At 33.2% G+C, this 19119-nt stretch overlaps 1 protein-coding gene across 1 annotated transcript; it reads right to left on the minus strand.

Moving 5' to 3' along the window:
• Positions 1–3881: 3881 nt before the first annotated feature.
• Positions 3882–6811, minus strand: LOC106318217 (AT-hook motif nuclear-localized protein 4-like). The gene is made up of 5 exons (XM_013756101.1): positions 5894–6811; positions 5409–5479; positions 5159–5290; positions 4887–5048; positions 3882–4552 (listed from the first exon to the last, which is right to left on the minus strand). Exons 1-5 carry the CDS (start codon positions 6402–6404, stop codon positions 4148–4150), a joined length of 1281 nt encoding a protein of 426 aa, XP_013611555.1. The 5' UTR covers positions 6405–6811; the 3' UTR covers positions 3882–4147.
• Between the last annotated feature and the right edge of the window lie 12308 nt (positions 6812–19119).

A 19119-nucleotide genomic window follows, 5' to 3' on the forward strand; every position in this document is an offset into this window, starting at 1 on the left:
ATGACAATAAAATATTTATGTTATGACAACAAATCATGCGACGGCTCAGCCGATCAATGCAGAGTAATAAATAAATTATACGGCGGCTCGGCCGACCAATTAATAATAAACAGAATATAAGGTGACTCAGCCGACCAATAAATAATAAACAGAATATGAGGCGGCTCGGCCGACCAATAAATAATAAACAGGATATAAGGCGGCTCGGCCGACCATTAAATTAATTAAATTACTAATAAATAATATAGGCGGTATTCTGGCCTTTATAACATGATATAAATAATAGTAGAAGCGGTATACCGACCATTATAACATGGTATAAATGATACAAATAAATTTTACCGAATCGCAGAGTGATCGTGCTGATAACGTGTTATGAAAAGAACTGGAATTTTATTGTATCGCGAGAATTTAAATAAGGGCAAAATTTATATCCGTAGAATTTATAACACTGATAGAAAGATTATTACAGAGGGAAGAGAAGAGTGAATGATGAGTTTTCAAATGATCGAAATCGATCATATATATAGAAAAGAAATTCACTGTGCAAATAGTGCAGCGGGCCCCACATCTTTTATATTTTCAACGAAAACGACTCTTCCTCCTATTTTTGACTTCCGTAACACTCTTCTATTTATATAGACTTCTCAAAAGTCTTTTTCTCACAAAAAACTTTTATTCTCTGTATCTCTCTCTTTCTTATTGCGAAGATGATAGATTTGTTTTGGAGTTCGTGAACAAAACAGCTTCAAATTCTTTATTCATGTTCCTCTTCTGTAACTTCATCATCATCTTAATCATACTGGGCAACTCTAAATCGGGTTCCGAAGACGTGTCAAACTCCAGTGCGCAGCAATCCATGTTGATATCGAGTCTTTCTTCCAAATCCGATTTTGAGAAATCCAAGCTTAGTCTCACCTCGAAGTCCCGTTCACAAGAATACGAGCTTATGTCTGAGTCGTTTCTCTCCTCCAAACACACCGGTTCTGATCAATCGTTGACCTGCAAATCTGGTTTGCGAATAATGTCTTCTAGGTTGCAACTCGGTTCAGACTTTTCAGAGAAGGACGAGAAGGGATAAATAGTAAAACAAAGGGCATGGAAGTGGAAAATGAAATGGGAGCGGAGTGTGTGTGCTTAGTAGACGAGTTGAAGAATTCATTCAGAAAGTTAATGCTAAATGGAAATTAGAGAACATACTAAGGGTTTAACTAGTAACAATTATAGTAACACTTAAAACGAATAGAAAATGAATGAATAGCAATAAAATTTAGAAATGATGAAGAACGATGATTCTTTAACAAATTCAATAAAGAACATATTTATTCTATGATTCCTCTACAAACAAAGAAATGGAAAGGAAATACTATTTCTCATGAATAGTAATTTTTCTAAGAAATATTAAGAAACGTAATGTTCCTCTTCGTTCTCTTGGTTACCATTCAAAGCCTAAAAGTAATGATCTCTTATACTAATCACACTTTTGTTTATAATTATGAAAAATAATTTAAAACAATAGGAAGCACAAGTTAATATCAGTGTTACTAAGTGAACATAAATTTAACTAAATTTATATCAAAGGCAAAATTAAATCAAATCAGAATTTTTTTTGCTACAAAACAAAATTACATCATAAACACATAAGAAAAATGAGGCTGATACCAACACATAGAATCAAAGGTTAGAAAAACACTGATACTATTCAACAAGAATTTGCGTGAATAATTTGCAGCAATTGGCTTAAGCTCTTGCCACCAACCAAAAACACAATTTATTTTATGGTTTGTTCGACACAGAAAAAATGACTTATTTAGTTCATCAATTCCACAAGTCAATAAAAACAAGGGGGAATTGTGCTGTATAACCTTTACAAATTATAATTCATTAGATAACTAAAACCCTTAACTTTCATCTACAGTATATGTATTTTATGTAATAATGCTATATTACGTTTCAATTCAATCTTTGTAACCTGCCGAGAATTATTTATTAAAAGAAATATTAAATAAATGATTTAATAAATTGTAGTTATCATTGGTGCACATCTCTTTCTCTTTTTCTTCATTTTCTTCCTCTTCTCCTCCAATCTCTGTTTCTTTTTCATACGTACGAACACAAACCATTTCATCTCAAGACGAAGAAAGAGCATGGATTCTGGGCTTGTGGAATTGTGTTTGGAGGAGAAGATTGCACCGTAGAAAACGACAAGGTGAAGTCACGATTTCCTTTTTTTTTTGAGTTTTTTTAATATTGTTGATCTTGATTTTTTTCGTTGTTATTTAAATTGTTATAATATGTTGTATTGATATGGCATGGTGAAGAATAATTACTCTGGACCAGTGAATGCGTGTATCACCATGTCTGCAAAAAGAGAAAGATGTGAACAAGATGAACTCGCCGACTATACTATATGTAGTGAAAGAAAATTATAGCCTAGTACGATTCTTATATTTTTGTACCATCCGCAAGCACCAAACTAAATAGTATGCTACGGCTGTTGTATTATTGTACCATCGATTGTTTGATAAATTCATTATTTATCAATTTCTAGTTTACAACTATATGTACTATACTATGTATTTTTGTTTCATATTATTTGAGTTTAGAGTTTATACTTGGGTTTAGGGTTTAGTAATTAAGATTTAGGGTTTAGTATTTGGAAGGTGGGGGTTGAGGTTGGGTTTAGTGACTGTATTATGTATGTTCCATTTGACGATTAATAAAGAGTGTTCTATTTTGATCACCAATTTGTACTATACTATGTATTTTGTTTCACTCTATTTGGGTTTAGAGTCTATACTTGGGTTTATGATTTAGTGATTAGAATTTAAGGTTTAGTATTTGGAAGGTGTGAGTTTAGGTTTGGGTTTAGTGATAGCATTTTTGGGTTTAGTATTCAAAAGTTAGGTATGAGTTTAGCATTGAGGAGTTGTGTGTGGGATTGGAGTCCTATACTATTCAAAAAATAGGTTTGGATTTAGTTTAATATTACATAATATTTTGATAATTGGATTTAAGGTTTATATTTGGGTTTAGGGTTCAGTAATTAGGGTTTAGGGTTTAGTATTTAGATGGAAGGGTGATGTTTAAAGTTTAGTGTTTAATATTTAGGAGTTGAGGTTTGGAGTAAAATTTAGTATTTACTAGATGTGAGTGGATTTTGAATCCTATTATATTTCAGTGATATGATAGAAAAATCAGACGTATATTTATGTGTTAAACAAAAGTGTGGTGTTGGTTGTATTACGTGTGATAATTAATCGTGGAGTGTCAAATTGTTGATGTCATCAATTTTCTCTCTATTACTGGCAACTTGAACAAAAAAAAGTAGTACCAGATAAAACTTGACATAATTATTATAGATTTAATTATGTCAAATCAATGTTCTGGGCTGAATTTTCTTTTAAAATTTGGCCATTCGGCAAATTCACCCTAAAAACAAAGCTGATGTCCAAAAACGATAAAAAAACAAAGTTAATAGATAAATAAATCCGACAAAATGATACGATTTCCAAACCAAATTGAGAGATGTGTTATCCAGCTATGGACGATATCCAACATTTCTAATTGTTTACTTCAAAATTGGGAACTCCTATTAAACAAGTAATTTCGAATTGGCATAAAGAAAAGTTGTAAACGCCAACATTTTTAGACTACCAAGATTCTTCACCAAAGTAAGTAATCTTTTTCACGTTTGAAACCACAACATCTAATACTGATTTTACTTGATCATGTGACCTCTAAGTTTTGTCCTTATATTTTTCCAATTAAGCTTAATGACATTTACTGTGATTAACACTGTGAATGCCAACTTTTGTAAGTCTCATAAACTTGTTATATGTATTTGGGTTTCTTGAGAGTTTTTGAAAAGGAAGTCACTGAAGAGTAAATTAAATGAGAGTTTGCACATACTTAAAAGTTTTGCACTTCTACAACAAGGACACAAAGAAAACAAGTCAAAGAACCCTAAACATTACATCCTTTAATAAGCCCTAACTCTTTAGTGAGCATCTCTGTTTAATGAAACAACTAAACCAGGAGAAAAACCCCATTACACTCTTAAAGAATCTCAAGGCACCAAAGAAAAAAACGAAGCAGGAGGTCAAGATCAAGAGCGATCCATGTCTCATTCACTCTCACTAAATCATCAGCTTGGAACCTCGGTGTCAGATTCGCTATGGTCTCCGAATTCTCCATCATCTCCATCTTCACCTTCTAAATCATCATCATCCTCTCCTGGGAGAGAAGAGAAGAGATCCCTGATCTGTTCAGCAGTGTTGTTTGTGTAGTAACCTTGGACAGCGTTAGTGCTTGGCTGAGGCTCATGCTGCGAAAAGGGTACAGGTGGTGCGGACATTGGTGGTGCCTGAATAACAACAGGCTTGTTCAGACCATATCTAGCCTTTGGATCTTCCGCTGAGCCACCACCGAATGAGATGTTAGAAGCTTGTGTTGAAGTCGGGATCCCAAATCTTTCTCTTCTTTGCGTCTTCATCTGCTGTTGCTGCTGCTGCGATTCCTCCTGACCCGCTACAAAACGCCCAACCACTACCTGAGAAAATAGATAACAATGCTTCAGAACAAGAAAAAAAAAGGTAGAGTCCATTAAAGAGATAGAACAACACCTCATTATGTTATACTGTTTCATATTACATGATGTTTTAACCCAATGCATATCTATTAAAAAAACTATTTTTTATCAAAAGTATAATTAAAATATAATTTAAAACTACTATTTAGTTATAAATAGAAATAATAAAAATACAGTTTTTGATAAAGCTAAGAAGTTATATGAATTTGTGCAAACATCATATACTTATTATGAAGCAACAAAACTTTTCTAAGACATCATCTATATTGAAATGGAGGGTGTCTAAGTTAGTTACCTGAACAGGACCAGCGGCAATAAAGAGACCGGCGAGTCCACCACCAAAGACGCGACCATCAGGTCCTGCAAGAGACACACTCATCCCTCCAGCTCTGCTTCGGGTTCCTCCAGTCTCACTTGGTATAAACGAACCCGTCAAAGAAAGAATCTCAAAATGACCCTGAACCACAAATAGTTAACTTAAGATTCAGTAAAAAATAAAAGCTTTAAATGAATCTGATAGAGAGAAAGAGAGAGAGAGAGAGAGAGAGAGAGAGAAAGAGAACAGACCTCATAAGTGAGAGTACCACCAGATGTCATAGACTGACGAAGTGTAACATTAGAAACGGGACCGTTTGCTGAAAGAATGCATATAGCACGAGAGCTCTGTTGAGAGAATGTCATTATCTTCATCGTCACATCCTGTTACCATTCAGTCACAAATCTTGAAGTTATGCATAGTGATAATATGTGTTCATTTAAAAACTGAAAACTTATATTTTTTTTTTCCTTGTAAACATTACAGTAAAGAAGGACATACCTCGCCGGCATTTACTGTGAGCACATGAGGCGTAAAACTTGCACTAGTAACAACTTCTGGAGTTCTTACAACTGCAAAGTAAACATCGAATAAATCGAGAATTAACTAACTATTAAGGTAACAAAAATCAGGACCAAGAATGCGAGCCGTTTTAGGATGAAATCTTAAGTTGTTAGTTGCCAAACAGTCTAAGTTAAAACAATTATGCAACTTAATCACAGTGCTTATATCAAATGATACTCCCCTTATGATAATATTCCAGTTTAGCAGACAGTATATTTCGTGTTTCAGATATAAGCATTCACTATCTTTTAGACAACAACTTTTGTCCTTACTCCAACTTTTCCTTTTAACAAGTCAAACTAAAAGGAAAAGAGACCAATATACGCACAAGATCCATTACAAGCCACGTATTGATTTAAACAGACCAAACTGTATAAAGATTCCAATAATCTAACACAAGTGAGAGATATAAGCGGCATTACCAGGAGAACTGTTCTCGAATTCGAACATCTGAGGATTCTTGACCCAATTGTTGTTGTTGATGGGCGGCTCTACAAGTCCTCGACCTCTTCCTCGTCCTCTTCCTCTTCCGCGCCCTCTTCCCCGTTTCCGAGAAGCAAACTCCGTCGTCAATGGAACGGAGGAGGAGATGGGCATCGGAGAAAGTGTCACAGCGAGTGAACCGTCGGGGTTATACTTCCTCGGTCTCCCTCTCTTCTTCTTTAGCTCAGAAGACGTATTCTCCACCGGCATTGTTAGGCTGAAAGAAGGAGCAGCATTCTCCGAAGCTTTAGCCGCCGCGACGGAGGCAGATGCGGATGCGGCGGTGGTGTTGGGTAATCCGACAGGAAAAGGGTTAGGGTTTTCGGACCGTGGTGGGTCCATGTGGTAGACACCACCACCAGTAGGAGGAGGAGGAGGAGCTACATGTTGGTTCAGACCAAAGCTGCTTATGATGTTGTTGTTGTTGCTGGTTCCTTCTCTCTCCTCCATTAGATTCTGTAAGGAGAGATTCCTACAGTAAAGGAGAAGCTTAAGAGGACAGCGGAATCTTTCTGATCACGACAGGTTCAAGCTTCTGAGTTTAAAAGTACAGACAAGAGAAAGAAAGAGGAGAGAGATCCAGAGGAAGTAAGATTCAGAAGAATAAGAAAAGAGAAAGAAGAAGTCTTGCAAAGTGAAAACAAGTGAACTTAGTGAAGAGAAAGATCGAAGCTTCCATGGAGGAATCTTAATTTCGGATGAATTTCTCCTAAAACACTCATAATTACCAGCAGAAATTTTGGATTCTTTTTTTTTTTTCTACGGGTGGGTTAAGTTTAGGGAGAAATTGATTTACAGATGTGAGAAATTAGGGTTTTCAGAAGGAAATTGGAAAGAGAAAATAAATACGTAAAATGAGAAATAAATAACTAAATCAAAGGAGTAGATATTTATTACATTATTACATTTTGAATTTAATAAATACAAAATGAGAGAGACGAGAAAAGAAAGGTGTAATTCGGAAAATTGTAATAATGGGCTTTTAAAGAAAATTTCAAAAAATTTACAATCCAGTCTCGGAATTTGGGATACAGCTAAAGCTAAATTAATTTAATACAAAAAGTATGAGTAGGGGGTAAAATTTTAATTAGACGATAGGCATGGGCGTTCGGGTCTTTGGGTCGGGTTCAGACCGGTTTCTTTCGGATTCAAATTTTTTCGGGTCCTAAACCCAATAGGTACTTAAAAATTTTCGGTTCGGGTTCAGGTCGGTTCTTCTCGGGTCCGGATTGGTTCGGGTCTATAATTAAAATACCTATAAAATATCCGTAATTTTTCGAGTCCATATCGGGTCCGGGTCGGGTTCGGGTATTTAGGATCTGGAAAAGACATGATATACTCAATTCCATCAATTTTAGTTGAATATTTGTCATATATATCTAAAATTTTACAAAACAACTTAAATGAAACTATTAATAATTAAAATAAAACATTTTAAAACTCTAAATTTTACATTTTAAAGATTTATATTACTTTAAAAATATTAAAAAATAATAACAAATGTTGTTAACAAAAGATATTTCAACTAAATCATAAAATAATATATATAAAATAGAACACAAAAGCATCATAGTTTTAGATATACATGTTTTTAAATCGGGTACAAATCGGTTCTTATCGGGTCGGATCTATTCGGGTCGGTTCTTTTCGGATCCGGATCTATTCGGGTCGATTCCTTTTCGGTTCCGGTTCTTTCGGGTAAAAAAAATTTAGATCCAAAAGGTATTTGTAAATTTTCGGTCCGGTTTCGGATCTGGTATTTTTGGATCGGTTCCGGTTCGGATCTTTGGATTCAGGTTAAAATGCCCAGGCCTATTAGACGACATGATTTTTAGATTTCCATCTTATTAAAAAAAAAATAAGAAAGAAAAAGGTTTTGAGTCATATAACGTCATTTTATACGGGTTTTTTAGTCTACCCACGTTGACTGTAACCAAAACACTTTTGACCGATCCAAATCTTAACCTACAAAATCTCTGCGTCCGTGACTAATGTCCCGGCTAAAAAAAGTGTGATGGATGGTACAAAACAAAGATACTGAATTTTTAGCTTTTATGTGGACTTTAAATTAGATACTTTTGTAAATGATCAAAAAAAAATTGAGAATCAAACTAACATGGTGATTGAAAGACATATTTCTCATGAACCTTATCAATCGTCGGTAGAGAGCTTATATAGTATGGTTAAACAACTTAAGTGAGTGTGTGATAGTACATGTGTTATCATCTAGACGGTTATGTACACGAGTTTGTTATGGACGTTTAGCTATATTTGGCTGTATACATACACATATTGAGTAACTACAAACATTACAAGAAAACATGTGTCTAACAACGAAATTTACAACAAATTTTGGTCGTCGTAAATTGAGTACAAGGTGACGGCAATGTTATGATGAAACTACTTAAACCCACAGTCAATCCCCCTAGACTTTTAAGCTCTTCTCCTAACCCCACAAAATTAAATGATTCATCAAATATCCACCTAAACTATTTATTTCAAGTTAATTACACATTTTTTCTTATATAAGAGTACATGCGTTTAGAAATTAAAAACACGTTTAAAAATAACGATTACCCTTTATCCGATCCAAATTTTTTTTTTTGATCCATGATCCACACAAAAAGATCCGACACGTTTATAGAAAAAACCTACGCTGACAAACCCTACCTTACACGACCTTAAACAACCTTACGCCCTTTCGACCAAAAAAAAAACAACCTTGCGCCACTCTCGTAAAGCACATGTAACGAATTGGAGAAAGACAGAGCTACTAGGTGAAGGTTCTATTTATTAAAGATGGAGAATGAGGCACGCATAAACTAAGGAAGGATGGTGACTTATGAATGTTCTTATAACAAACCAAATCTATGAATGATGACTTTTTGGAGTTTTAATAATTCTTGTTTAGTTTTGTGTCTTATGGTTATTTTAATAACTTTGTGATCCTATAAATGATGTTTTCTGAGAATTTTTAGTAAACCATTTTTCCTTGTGTTGACTTTGAATATTTTCCTTTATACGAAAAATTCTATTAGACGTTGTCTACGATGAATCCAGAGGATGACATGTGAACATGTTGTTTGACACTTTTGATGTTCTCAGACAAACATAGACTAATAATCTTCAAGTTATTGTGATGACTGTGATGGCTTACGTTTAACATAATCAAGTTTACAAATGTTTACGTTTATAAAACAATGTCACTACAACAAAGTGGCTCCTTACAAACGAGAACAAGATGATGCCTTTGTCTCTTTTCTCTTGTTTAATGGGAAATAAGTAAGCAACAAAATTTTCTAACACACAGAACACATCTATTTAATAGAGTAATCAAGTGCACTATCATCATTCACATAACAACTTCTCCTCAGAGACAAGAGAGATGCCGATTAGCCAGAGAGTTCTGAAGCAGGTTGCAGCCTTTCCGGTTGTTTTAGCCATCGTTTGCTATTTCTTCTTGCCATCAATCAACGCGCCGGACCTCCTAAAGGGCACGAAGAACGTTCTCCAAGTGGCTAAGACCATTCCTCTCCCTGGCGATGGACCAGAGAGCTTAGAATTCGATTCACAAGGTGAAGGCCCTTACGTTGGCGTCACTGACGGTCGCATCCTCAAATGGCGCGGCGAAGAGCTAGGCTGGGTTGAGTTCGCCCACTCTTCTCCTCACAGGTTCAATCTTAACAAAAAAATGCTAACCTTCCTATGTTTTCATTGTTCTATTTAGTCGTTTAATAGATTTTGATCAATGTTCAAAAAATCATTAGGTAGTAATTAAACGTTTTATAGGGGATTAGTTGTACTTGTATAGATGGGACGCCTACAGGCTATCTAAGCCGATTTTGAAAAATAGTTCATAAAAATCGTTTCGCTTAAGGCTAATTTATTTATGACAGATTTATTAGAGGGTTGACTTCTCTACGCCCCGCAAACTACTTAAAACCACAGTCAATCCCCCTAGACTTTTAAGCTCTTCTCCTAACCCCACAAAATTAAATGATTCATCAAATATCCACCTAAACTATTTATTTCAAGTTAATTACACATTTTTTCTTATATAAGAGTACATGCGTTTAGAAATTAAAAAAACGTTTAAAAATAGCGATTACTCTTTATCCGATCCAATAATTTTTTTTGGATCCATGATCCACACAAAAAGACCCGACACGTTAATAGAAAAAACCTATGCTAACAAACCCTACCTTACACGTACACCTTAAACAACCTTACGCCACTCTCGTAAAGCACATGTATCGAATTGGAGAAAGACAGAGCTACTAGGTGAAGGTTCTATTTATTAAAGATGGAGAATAAGGCACGCATAAACTAAGGAAGGATGGTGACTTATGAATGTTCTTATAACAAACCAAATCTATGAATGATGACCTTTGGGAGTTTTAATAATTCTTGTTTAGTTTTGTGTCTTATGGTTATTTTAATAACTTTGTGATCCTATAAATGATGTTTTCTGAGAATTTTTAGTAAACCATTTTTCCTTGTGTTGACTTTGAATATTTTCCTTTATACGAAAAAATTATATTAGACGTTGTCTACGATGAATCCAGAGGATGACATGTGAACATGTTGTTTGACACTTTTGATGTTCTCAGACAAACATAGACTAATAATCTTCAAGTTATTGTGATGACTGTTATGGCTTACGTTTAACATAATCAAGTTTACAAATGTTTACGTTTATAAAACAAACTATGTCACTACAACAAAGTGACTCCTTACAAACGAGATGATCCCTTTGTCTCTTTTCTGTTGTTTTATGGGAAATAAGTAAGCAACAAAATTTTCTAACACACAGAACACAACCCGATTGAGATTATAGAACTCTGGACAAAGTAATGTGCAATCTCAAAAATTCAATAGTAAAAGACACAAAAGAAGAAGAATTTTTCTTGACGTGGTTGCAGCTTGTAACGCTCTAACTTTAGCCTGCAAGACCATCCCGGGTTCATCTGCCACTTGCATTGAATAAAAATTTCTTGGAGCTTGTAACTAAAGTTCTTCGGTAATCTATAGCTTTAGACATAGGTCCTGGAACAAAAGGGAACTGAAACATCCACCAAACCACAAATAATCCAAAGCAAAAAACATATGAGAAAACTTACATAGAATACCTTAGATCGTGTTCATAAGAAAAAGAAAAAGAATATTGTAGATCGTTGCTCTCTTTTACGTTGTAAGAAAAATTCAAATCTTAAACTAAAAAAACAATCTCTATAAAGCTTCCTTAAGCTTCTTTTCGTAGAGATGAAGTATGAACCCTAATTTCAGAGCAATTGAGGGCGAAATTATTTCGAGAGTTTCATATTCAGATCTTTTAACTTAAGTTGGGTCCTACGGTTGGGTGGGGAGATTATCGGGTAGTCTTAGGGTCAACGTGATTTGTCTGATCGCGTTTTATGAAACTAAACGCAATCACGTTGAAATCATACGATATGTGGAATTAATTCAGGAAAAATACTTTAGGGAGAAAACTAATGAAGCAGATTAGTTTAGGGGGTTTCTTAATGAGCCTAAAAGTTTAGGGGGGTTTGGTGTGGGTTTAAGTAGTTTGGGGGGTGTAAAGAAGGCAACCCAATATTTTATTCTTTGTAAACTAAAGTTTACGATGAAAATCGTTAGTTGTAAACCTGATGTATATTTATGATGAGTTAATAACTTCTGATAACTATCGACGTAAAATAGCTTTAAAATAATAAATTATTTATGATGAATGTTTTTTCGTTGTAAATTTGATGTAAGTTTACGATGAAAATCGTTTGATGTAAATCTGATGTATACTTATGATGAGTTAATAGCTTCCGATGAATATCGACGTAAAATAGTTTTAAAATGATAAATTATTTATGATGAATGTTTTTTTCGTTGTAAATTTGATGTAAGTTTACGATAAAAATCATTCGTTGTAAACCTGATGTAAGTTTGCGATGAGTTAATAATTTCTGTTAACTATCGACGTAAATAGTTGTAAAGTAACAAACTAGTTACGACAATTTTTTTTACAATGAATTAGAGCGGAAAATGAACAAGTGAAAGTAATATGGTAAGTGGAAACATGTTTGTAGTGTGCTATACCAAACATATGTTGTCGTGAATTATTTGTTATATGTATGTAAAAGACTTGTAAAATAGTTTCGTTGCTAATCAGTTGGTACTTTCCTACCTACTAAAGATAAAATTTTCCTATATATGTCATTTCTCTTGAGAAAAAACACACAAACATGAAGACATAACCTAAAAACATAAAAATAGAAAAAATGTCATCTGATGGCAATATTCACGAGTAACGAAGTTGGATATATATGCACAAATGTTCTAACAGGAGGGTGATGAAAGAATTTCTCAATAGTTTAGAGATGTTCATGTACCATGCTGGTAGTACACCGATCACACAAGAAACACATAAAGATTTTTTGTACTTGTTGGAAGTGCAAAAATATAAAATTTGTCTGTAGTAAAACTGTATGGATCCATTTAGTAAATATAAGATTTACACCACATTACTAATTTTGGTTTCAACATAAAGAGGTTTATGGTGGGAATGATGCTATTAGTAGTAATAGAAATTTTCGGAATGTTGGTAATAATGAAAACTAGTTCATATGTATAATGAAAATAGTTACCATCAGAAAGAGTATATGGTAGATCATGATAGAGTTCATAACATGGTTACATATACATTTTTAGAAACTACTTCAACAATAATTGATGAAGTTGGTAATGTTGAAGAACCTAACTTTGATGCAAAAAGATTTTATGAAATGTTAGATGCTGTGAATCATCTATTATACACTAGTTTTAGAAAATGTCTCTCTAAATAGTCTTTAGCAGCTAATGATACATGCATGGCCAAGAAGAATGAGTTAGACGAGTCATTGCTTGAACCGGATGAATCAAAACCTAAGAAGGATGGACCAGTGACCAGAGCAAGGACCAAAAGCTTCTTGGATGAGCTCATCAGGTTGTGTTTGAGCTGAATACTTAGACGAGCTGCATGAGTTAAACACTCTGAATGAACTGAACAAGGAGGGAACATGGAAAACGTTTATGGAGAGTTTGTGGTCTTTGTTAGAAAGATGGACCAAAAAGAAGACAAGGAAGAAATGACCTAATTAGTTTAGAATTTTTCCCGACCTTGGAATATTTTGGGCCAACCAATATTTGGGATGACCAAACAAGAGGGCAAACCAACACTCTTAATGGGAGATCCAAATGCTCAGCTGATTTCCCCAGATCGATTTGTCTAGCAACTCCACCCGTTCGACCAAACAATCTACTTGGACGACCCGTTCGACCCGATAACCCGTTTGACTTTGGATCTGGGTCAATTGAGAAAGCGGGCTAGGCGAAGGGTTGGTCTTCAACTAAAGCGAGTTTTTTAAAGTCAAACCCTGTTTTCTGCTTAGTCTTTGGTCAAGTCTTATGTTTAATTATTTGCTTTGTTTTTCTCATTGTGTTGTGTTATATAAAAAAGGCATGTGTACTTCTTTGAATAAACAACTTTGTTCATTTTCTAATAAACTAGGTGATTCGCCCGCGCTGATCCGCGGTTTTAGTAGACTTATATAATAATGAATAAAATACATGTTTTATATAAATAATATTATGATTTTTAAGTAATTATAATTGTATTTAGGGTTGAATCAGAAATGGTGGACACAGATATAGTGTTTATATGTCCAGATAGATCACCACGGGACATCCTCCTTGCTCGTCTGCCTCACCGCTAGTGCAATGGTCAGCTGTCGCTGTGGTTTACGTAAGCTCCTCTCAATAGCGTAAAAATCAATAGGATCTTTAGAAAAGGTACTTTCTAATATTTATTATAAATAAAAATGAAAAGACATATACAAGTTTCATAATAGCGTAACTTACCTTTGTAATCCTTGATGCAAGCAAACTTAACAACACATATAACAACCGTAGTATTGTTCTTTTCAGTGTATTCCATCACTTTTTTGGCAAAATTGCTCCATAAAGTACATGTCAAATGAACATTCCTACATAATTATTGTGTTAGTGTTTTTTCTCCGTAGAGTACAACGCACGTAAAATTTGGAAATAAACTTACATGACATCACGTAGAACGATATCAAGTTTTGTATTATTCTGCCCCTTTGTTTAATTTGCTCCAATGGTCCAACATTGACAATTTGACCAATCACATCTGCAATATACAAATATTAAATAACTATATTATATTCTGGATTTAAATTAAAAATTATTTTTGATAATAATTAAAGTGACAAAACTTACCAACCAAGACGTTTTTATCAAACTGTCCCGATAATATCTGGTCAAAGTTTGCAAAATATTTCTGAGGAATAGTTTTTGGAAAACCATCAGCAGGTTTAACCTTAGTTGTTCAGAAGAATCCTATCTTGTAAGGATAAGGATTGGTCCTAAATTCCTCAAGATAATCTTTCAACTGGAAAGCATTGATGATCACAGCTTGACCTTCTTTCAGAAATTTTTGGTGTGGCTTGCTCAGGTCTTCTTCAACTTGAGCATGAATCCTTGTTCCCTACAAACACATACACTATTATAATAAGAACAGATTTACGGCCAGAAATTATCATTTATTCAAACTTTTTATTATAATTAAGTAACATGTAAAAATTAACACAATACTATATATATGTTTGTATGGATGACGAACTAACCTCTTTATCGACCAAAACCATTTCAAGGGAAATTCCGGCAGCGTTTTTGTTTGCCTTCCAAAGTACAAGAATCTGCACTTTGACTTTTTGTTTTTCATTAGCTGAATCAATGTCATTCACAAAAACAAAAGAAGAGTTTCTCTTTGTGATGATCGACATTACCAAACACTTTTTGTTTCGTGAGGAAGTTTATAATAGATGCATTGCACTAACCTATCCTATGTCATATATATATATATTAGAGTTTGAGTCAATTAATGTGGTTCATTTAGTTAATTCAATACTAATTTCATTCATTTTATTCAATATATAATATATTCTCAATAATGATTTCCTTCCTTTATTATTTTCATATTTAATGAGATATATATAGTGACTTCTTCGTCAAGGTAAATGTTATGAGTATCAAATGTAGAAGATACTTACGTGACACATATAATGAAAGAGTTTATTGAGAGGTGCATTTATTAAGATGAGTATTAATATTGTAAAATAATTATGTGACTAAGAGTCGTTATTTTTTTTTTAAACAAATGTGAAGTATTTATTGAGTTGTGTTTCACGTGATTCATGTAAGAATAATATGATATTCTTAATTTTTAATTTATTTCCTTTTATTATATGAACATTAATGACTTAATGTAATCTGTCATGATCCCTAACTATAGGAATATATTGGCGTCACATGCAATCTAAATATAATAATGTCACCTGCGAACTTCACTTTTCCGCATGTTTGATCAATATATATTAGAATATTTAACGCATATTAGGTTAAATCACTTTTGATTTATATTCCAATTAACTTTTTATATTCCTTCTTAATACTTTTCTCATTATTCTAATATATTTCCAGATTATAGACTTAGTTATTTAACATATCATTGGGAAAATACCATTATTAAACTACTGAATATATGCACGATAATAGAAAGCTCGTTAACAATAGTATGAAAAAAAACCTTTATTATTGATTTATATCATGACAATAACCGAATTAATAAAAAATAAAACAAAAAATTCCCATTAATAAAAAATCTTTCAAAAGCCACCGCTTTACCAATAGAAGAGTATACTATTGATAACACGTTTCAAATCTTAAACGACGACAATGAGCTTCCGTTCATACGCATGATTGATTCAATCTCCTCCAAGCTTAAACTCTTAATTTGATCTTCTGATAAAGTCAAATCTGAAAAAACAAAAACATTGAATTCAAATTCCAATCATAATATATAATTATTATTTTTATTGTTAAAAACGTGAGCTTACTTGGATTTTCCCTACTTTTTCTTTGGTTGCATAATATATATTGTGATAGTATTTCCCAAGTAGCATTCCACACGTTTTGTGGACTTTGGATACTATGTGAAAGCAATAGGACACAAAACAGCTTACGTAGATCCTGGCATGATGACCAAAAACGTGCTTCTTTAATAGCTTCAATATTTTCTTCATCATCTCCCTTCCACAGCTTACGTAGATCCTTTGCTTCGTTTTTTGTAATAACCGACATGATATTAAGCTTTTAAGAAAAAACAACTTTAAAATGTAGTAAGCAATAAAATGTAAAAGATATATAACAGCGTTGATCTTGCATACACGTGATGATATATGATTACCAATTATTGCATTACCTTAATTTTTACCATATTAATGCGTCGCATTAATTCACGATTAATGATTCTTCATACTATTTATCATGAGAATTAAATGTGAAGAATATATGTTACGTGATGTTGTTAATTCATTATTAATTGGTAATAATTAATGCGATACATATGGTGAATTAAATATGAACACATTCTTTCTATATGTGTTCTTTTTTTCTTGTGTGTTATATGGTTACAACATATTTAGAATTGTGTGTCACGGATCTTATTTAATTCACACACAAAAATGCAATTACTATTCATAATTAATGTTCATATCAATCAATGATTTACCAATTAAAGGAATGAAATCGATATTGAAAATATATGATTTTCAATCAAACACGTTTGAATGGTAGCTCATTATTGATAAACAACTTATAATATATTTTTTAATGTGGTGCAATGAAGAAACCACAAATGACGAAAATAATGTATATGTAATCTACATCATTTATAATGTATTATGAGGAGATCTGTGTGTTTTTGACGTCATTAATAATTAACCTGGAACATAATAATTATAAAAATGACTTTATTATTGATTGAGAACTGAATATTTAAAAAAATACAATAAAAATTAAAATATAACTGAAAAAACAATAAAAACAATGAAGAATAAATTGATCTGAAAATTTAAAATTTTGGTTTCCACGTTTTAGATTTTGGATCCCAAACAAAATTACGTATGGACCCATGTAACTTGTTATTCTCCATCCATTCCAACAACTTGGATTTATCTTGATGATCAAGGAGATTGACATAATTTTCTTTTCTCATATGAATACTATTATATTCATACCACTTGGATCCCTGGAACATATTTCAAACCATAATAATAAGATTTTGAAGAAATAGAAGTAATAGACTATAAAAATATAAATATGTAAAAGTCACTTATATCAACACACAAGAATTCTGCTGGTTCCTTATGTTTTGAAGACGTCTCATTATGCCATGTGCCTAACTCCTTTACAACATAAAATGATCATTCGGTTAAAAGATATTGATGAAGTGATGAAACGTGATATTATCACGCAAAAATAAGATGACCTGATATTGACGAAGTGTTGTAACGTGAACTTTCTGTATATTGTAGTCAAATCATAATAAAATTATAATACTTATTCATGAGTTGGCCATCTGTATTTGGATGACTTCATAGAATAGGGTGCAAGAATCACTTTGGCAAATTTTGATTATTGAGTCTTTGTTGAATATATTTTTTATGCGTGAGACATGCTATGTTTTTTGTCGGTGAGACTTTATTATATAGATGTGAGCCACGATTGAAATTAGGGTTGGAAGTTTTGATTTGCCTAATGACATGCCATGTGGAATTTTAAACATGCCATGTCATCTTATTTTTGTGAGACTCTTTGTAAAGAGGACACATAAGCAAATTTTAAAAAATCACTTGGTAAATATAGACTAGGGGATTGAATGCAAACTCTTTTTTTCCTTGGTGAGCATCATTGATTGTTAAAGTGTCATATATAGCATTCGACTTGGCTAACGCTTTGGTGTGTGATATCAAAAGGGGAAGCCGTTATAAGGTAAATGAGAAGTCCAATCCGCAAGCTTCTGTGCGACCTTTCACTCTATCCATCCTTCTCATTGGTGTTAGTAACCCTTCGACCGAGGATTTATCTCTCAACCATCTAAGCAAGTGCATTTCTTGGGTCATATCGCATTAGCTAGGATGATAAATATTAGAACTGATCATAATTTATTTGAAATTCACATTGATGCATGGACTGAGTTGTTTAAAGAGTATTTTCCAGAAGAAAACATGTCTGTTGATTCTTATTATAAGGTTAATAAATTGGTTTATAGTCTTGGGTTGCATGCAGAGATGATAGATTTTTGCATCAGCGATTCTATAATATATTGGAAAGGCGATGAGAAGTTAATAGAATGTTGCTTCTGCAAGAAGCCAAGATTTAAATTTCAAGGAAGAGGGCTGAATAGTCTACCGTACTAAAGAATGTGATATCTACCAATTACAGATAGGTTGAAAAGATTATATCAATCTGAGAGAACTGCTGGAGTGATGAGTAGGCATGCTAAATATGTCCAAACGGATGGAGAGGTCACTCATCCATCAGATGCAAAAGCTTGGAAACATGTCAATACGGTACATAGAAATATTTGTAATGTTTATCTTGGGCTATGCATAGATGGAATTAGTCCATTTGGAATGTCTGGACCACAATATTCGGTGTGGCCAATAATTTAATGTTGCATTTGAATCATGTCACTTTCGGGTAATCATTCATCGTTATGTATTTGAGTTGTATAGTATTTCATGTGGAAATACTGGTCTAGAAGTTGCCTTATTGAGCTTTCTATTTGTTTAGCATTCCCTTTCCATTTCTTCTCTTTGAAGGATTGTAAGTAGAAGTGATGGATATGGTTGGGTTGGTGAATTTAAACCGAAGAAAACTTGTCTAGGTATTATAAGACCGATAGTAGGACATGATAACTTGTCGTGTGGCATATACACGTGTAGTTAATACTGCGATGTGAATCCCGGGTTGGTTTTGGAGGAACTGGTCGGTACAAACTTGCTAAGGAATATTCCCTCTGTTTCACATTAAGTGTCATTTTATATTTTTAAATTTGTTTCATTATAAATATCGTTTTACATTTCCAATGAAAATATTAAATAAAATTTCCAGTTTTTATCTTTAGTTTTAATTCATTAATTAATAAAATTAACAAACAATGTATTAAATAGGAGTAAAAGATGAAAATTACTCCATCTGTGTAAAAAATTTAAACGAATCTTATTATGAAACAGAGTATTACATTTTACCCATTTGGTTCATTTAC

The sequence above is a fragment of the Brassica oleracea genome, chromosome C9 (assembly GCF_000695525.1).
Source record: "Brassica oleracea var. oleracea cultivar TO1000 chromosome C9, BOL, whole genome shotgun sequence".
NCBI lineage: Eukaryota > Viridiplantae > Streptophyta > Magnoliopsida > Brassicales > Brassicaceae > Brassica > Brassica oleracea.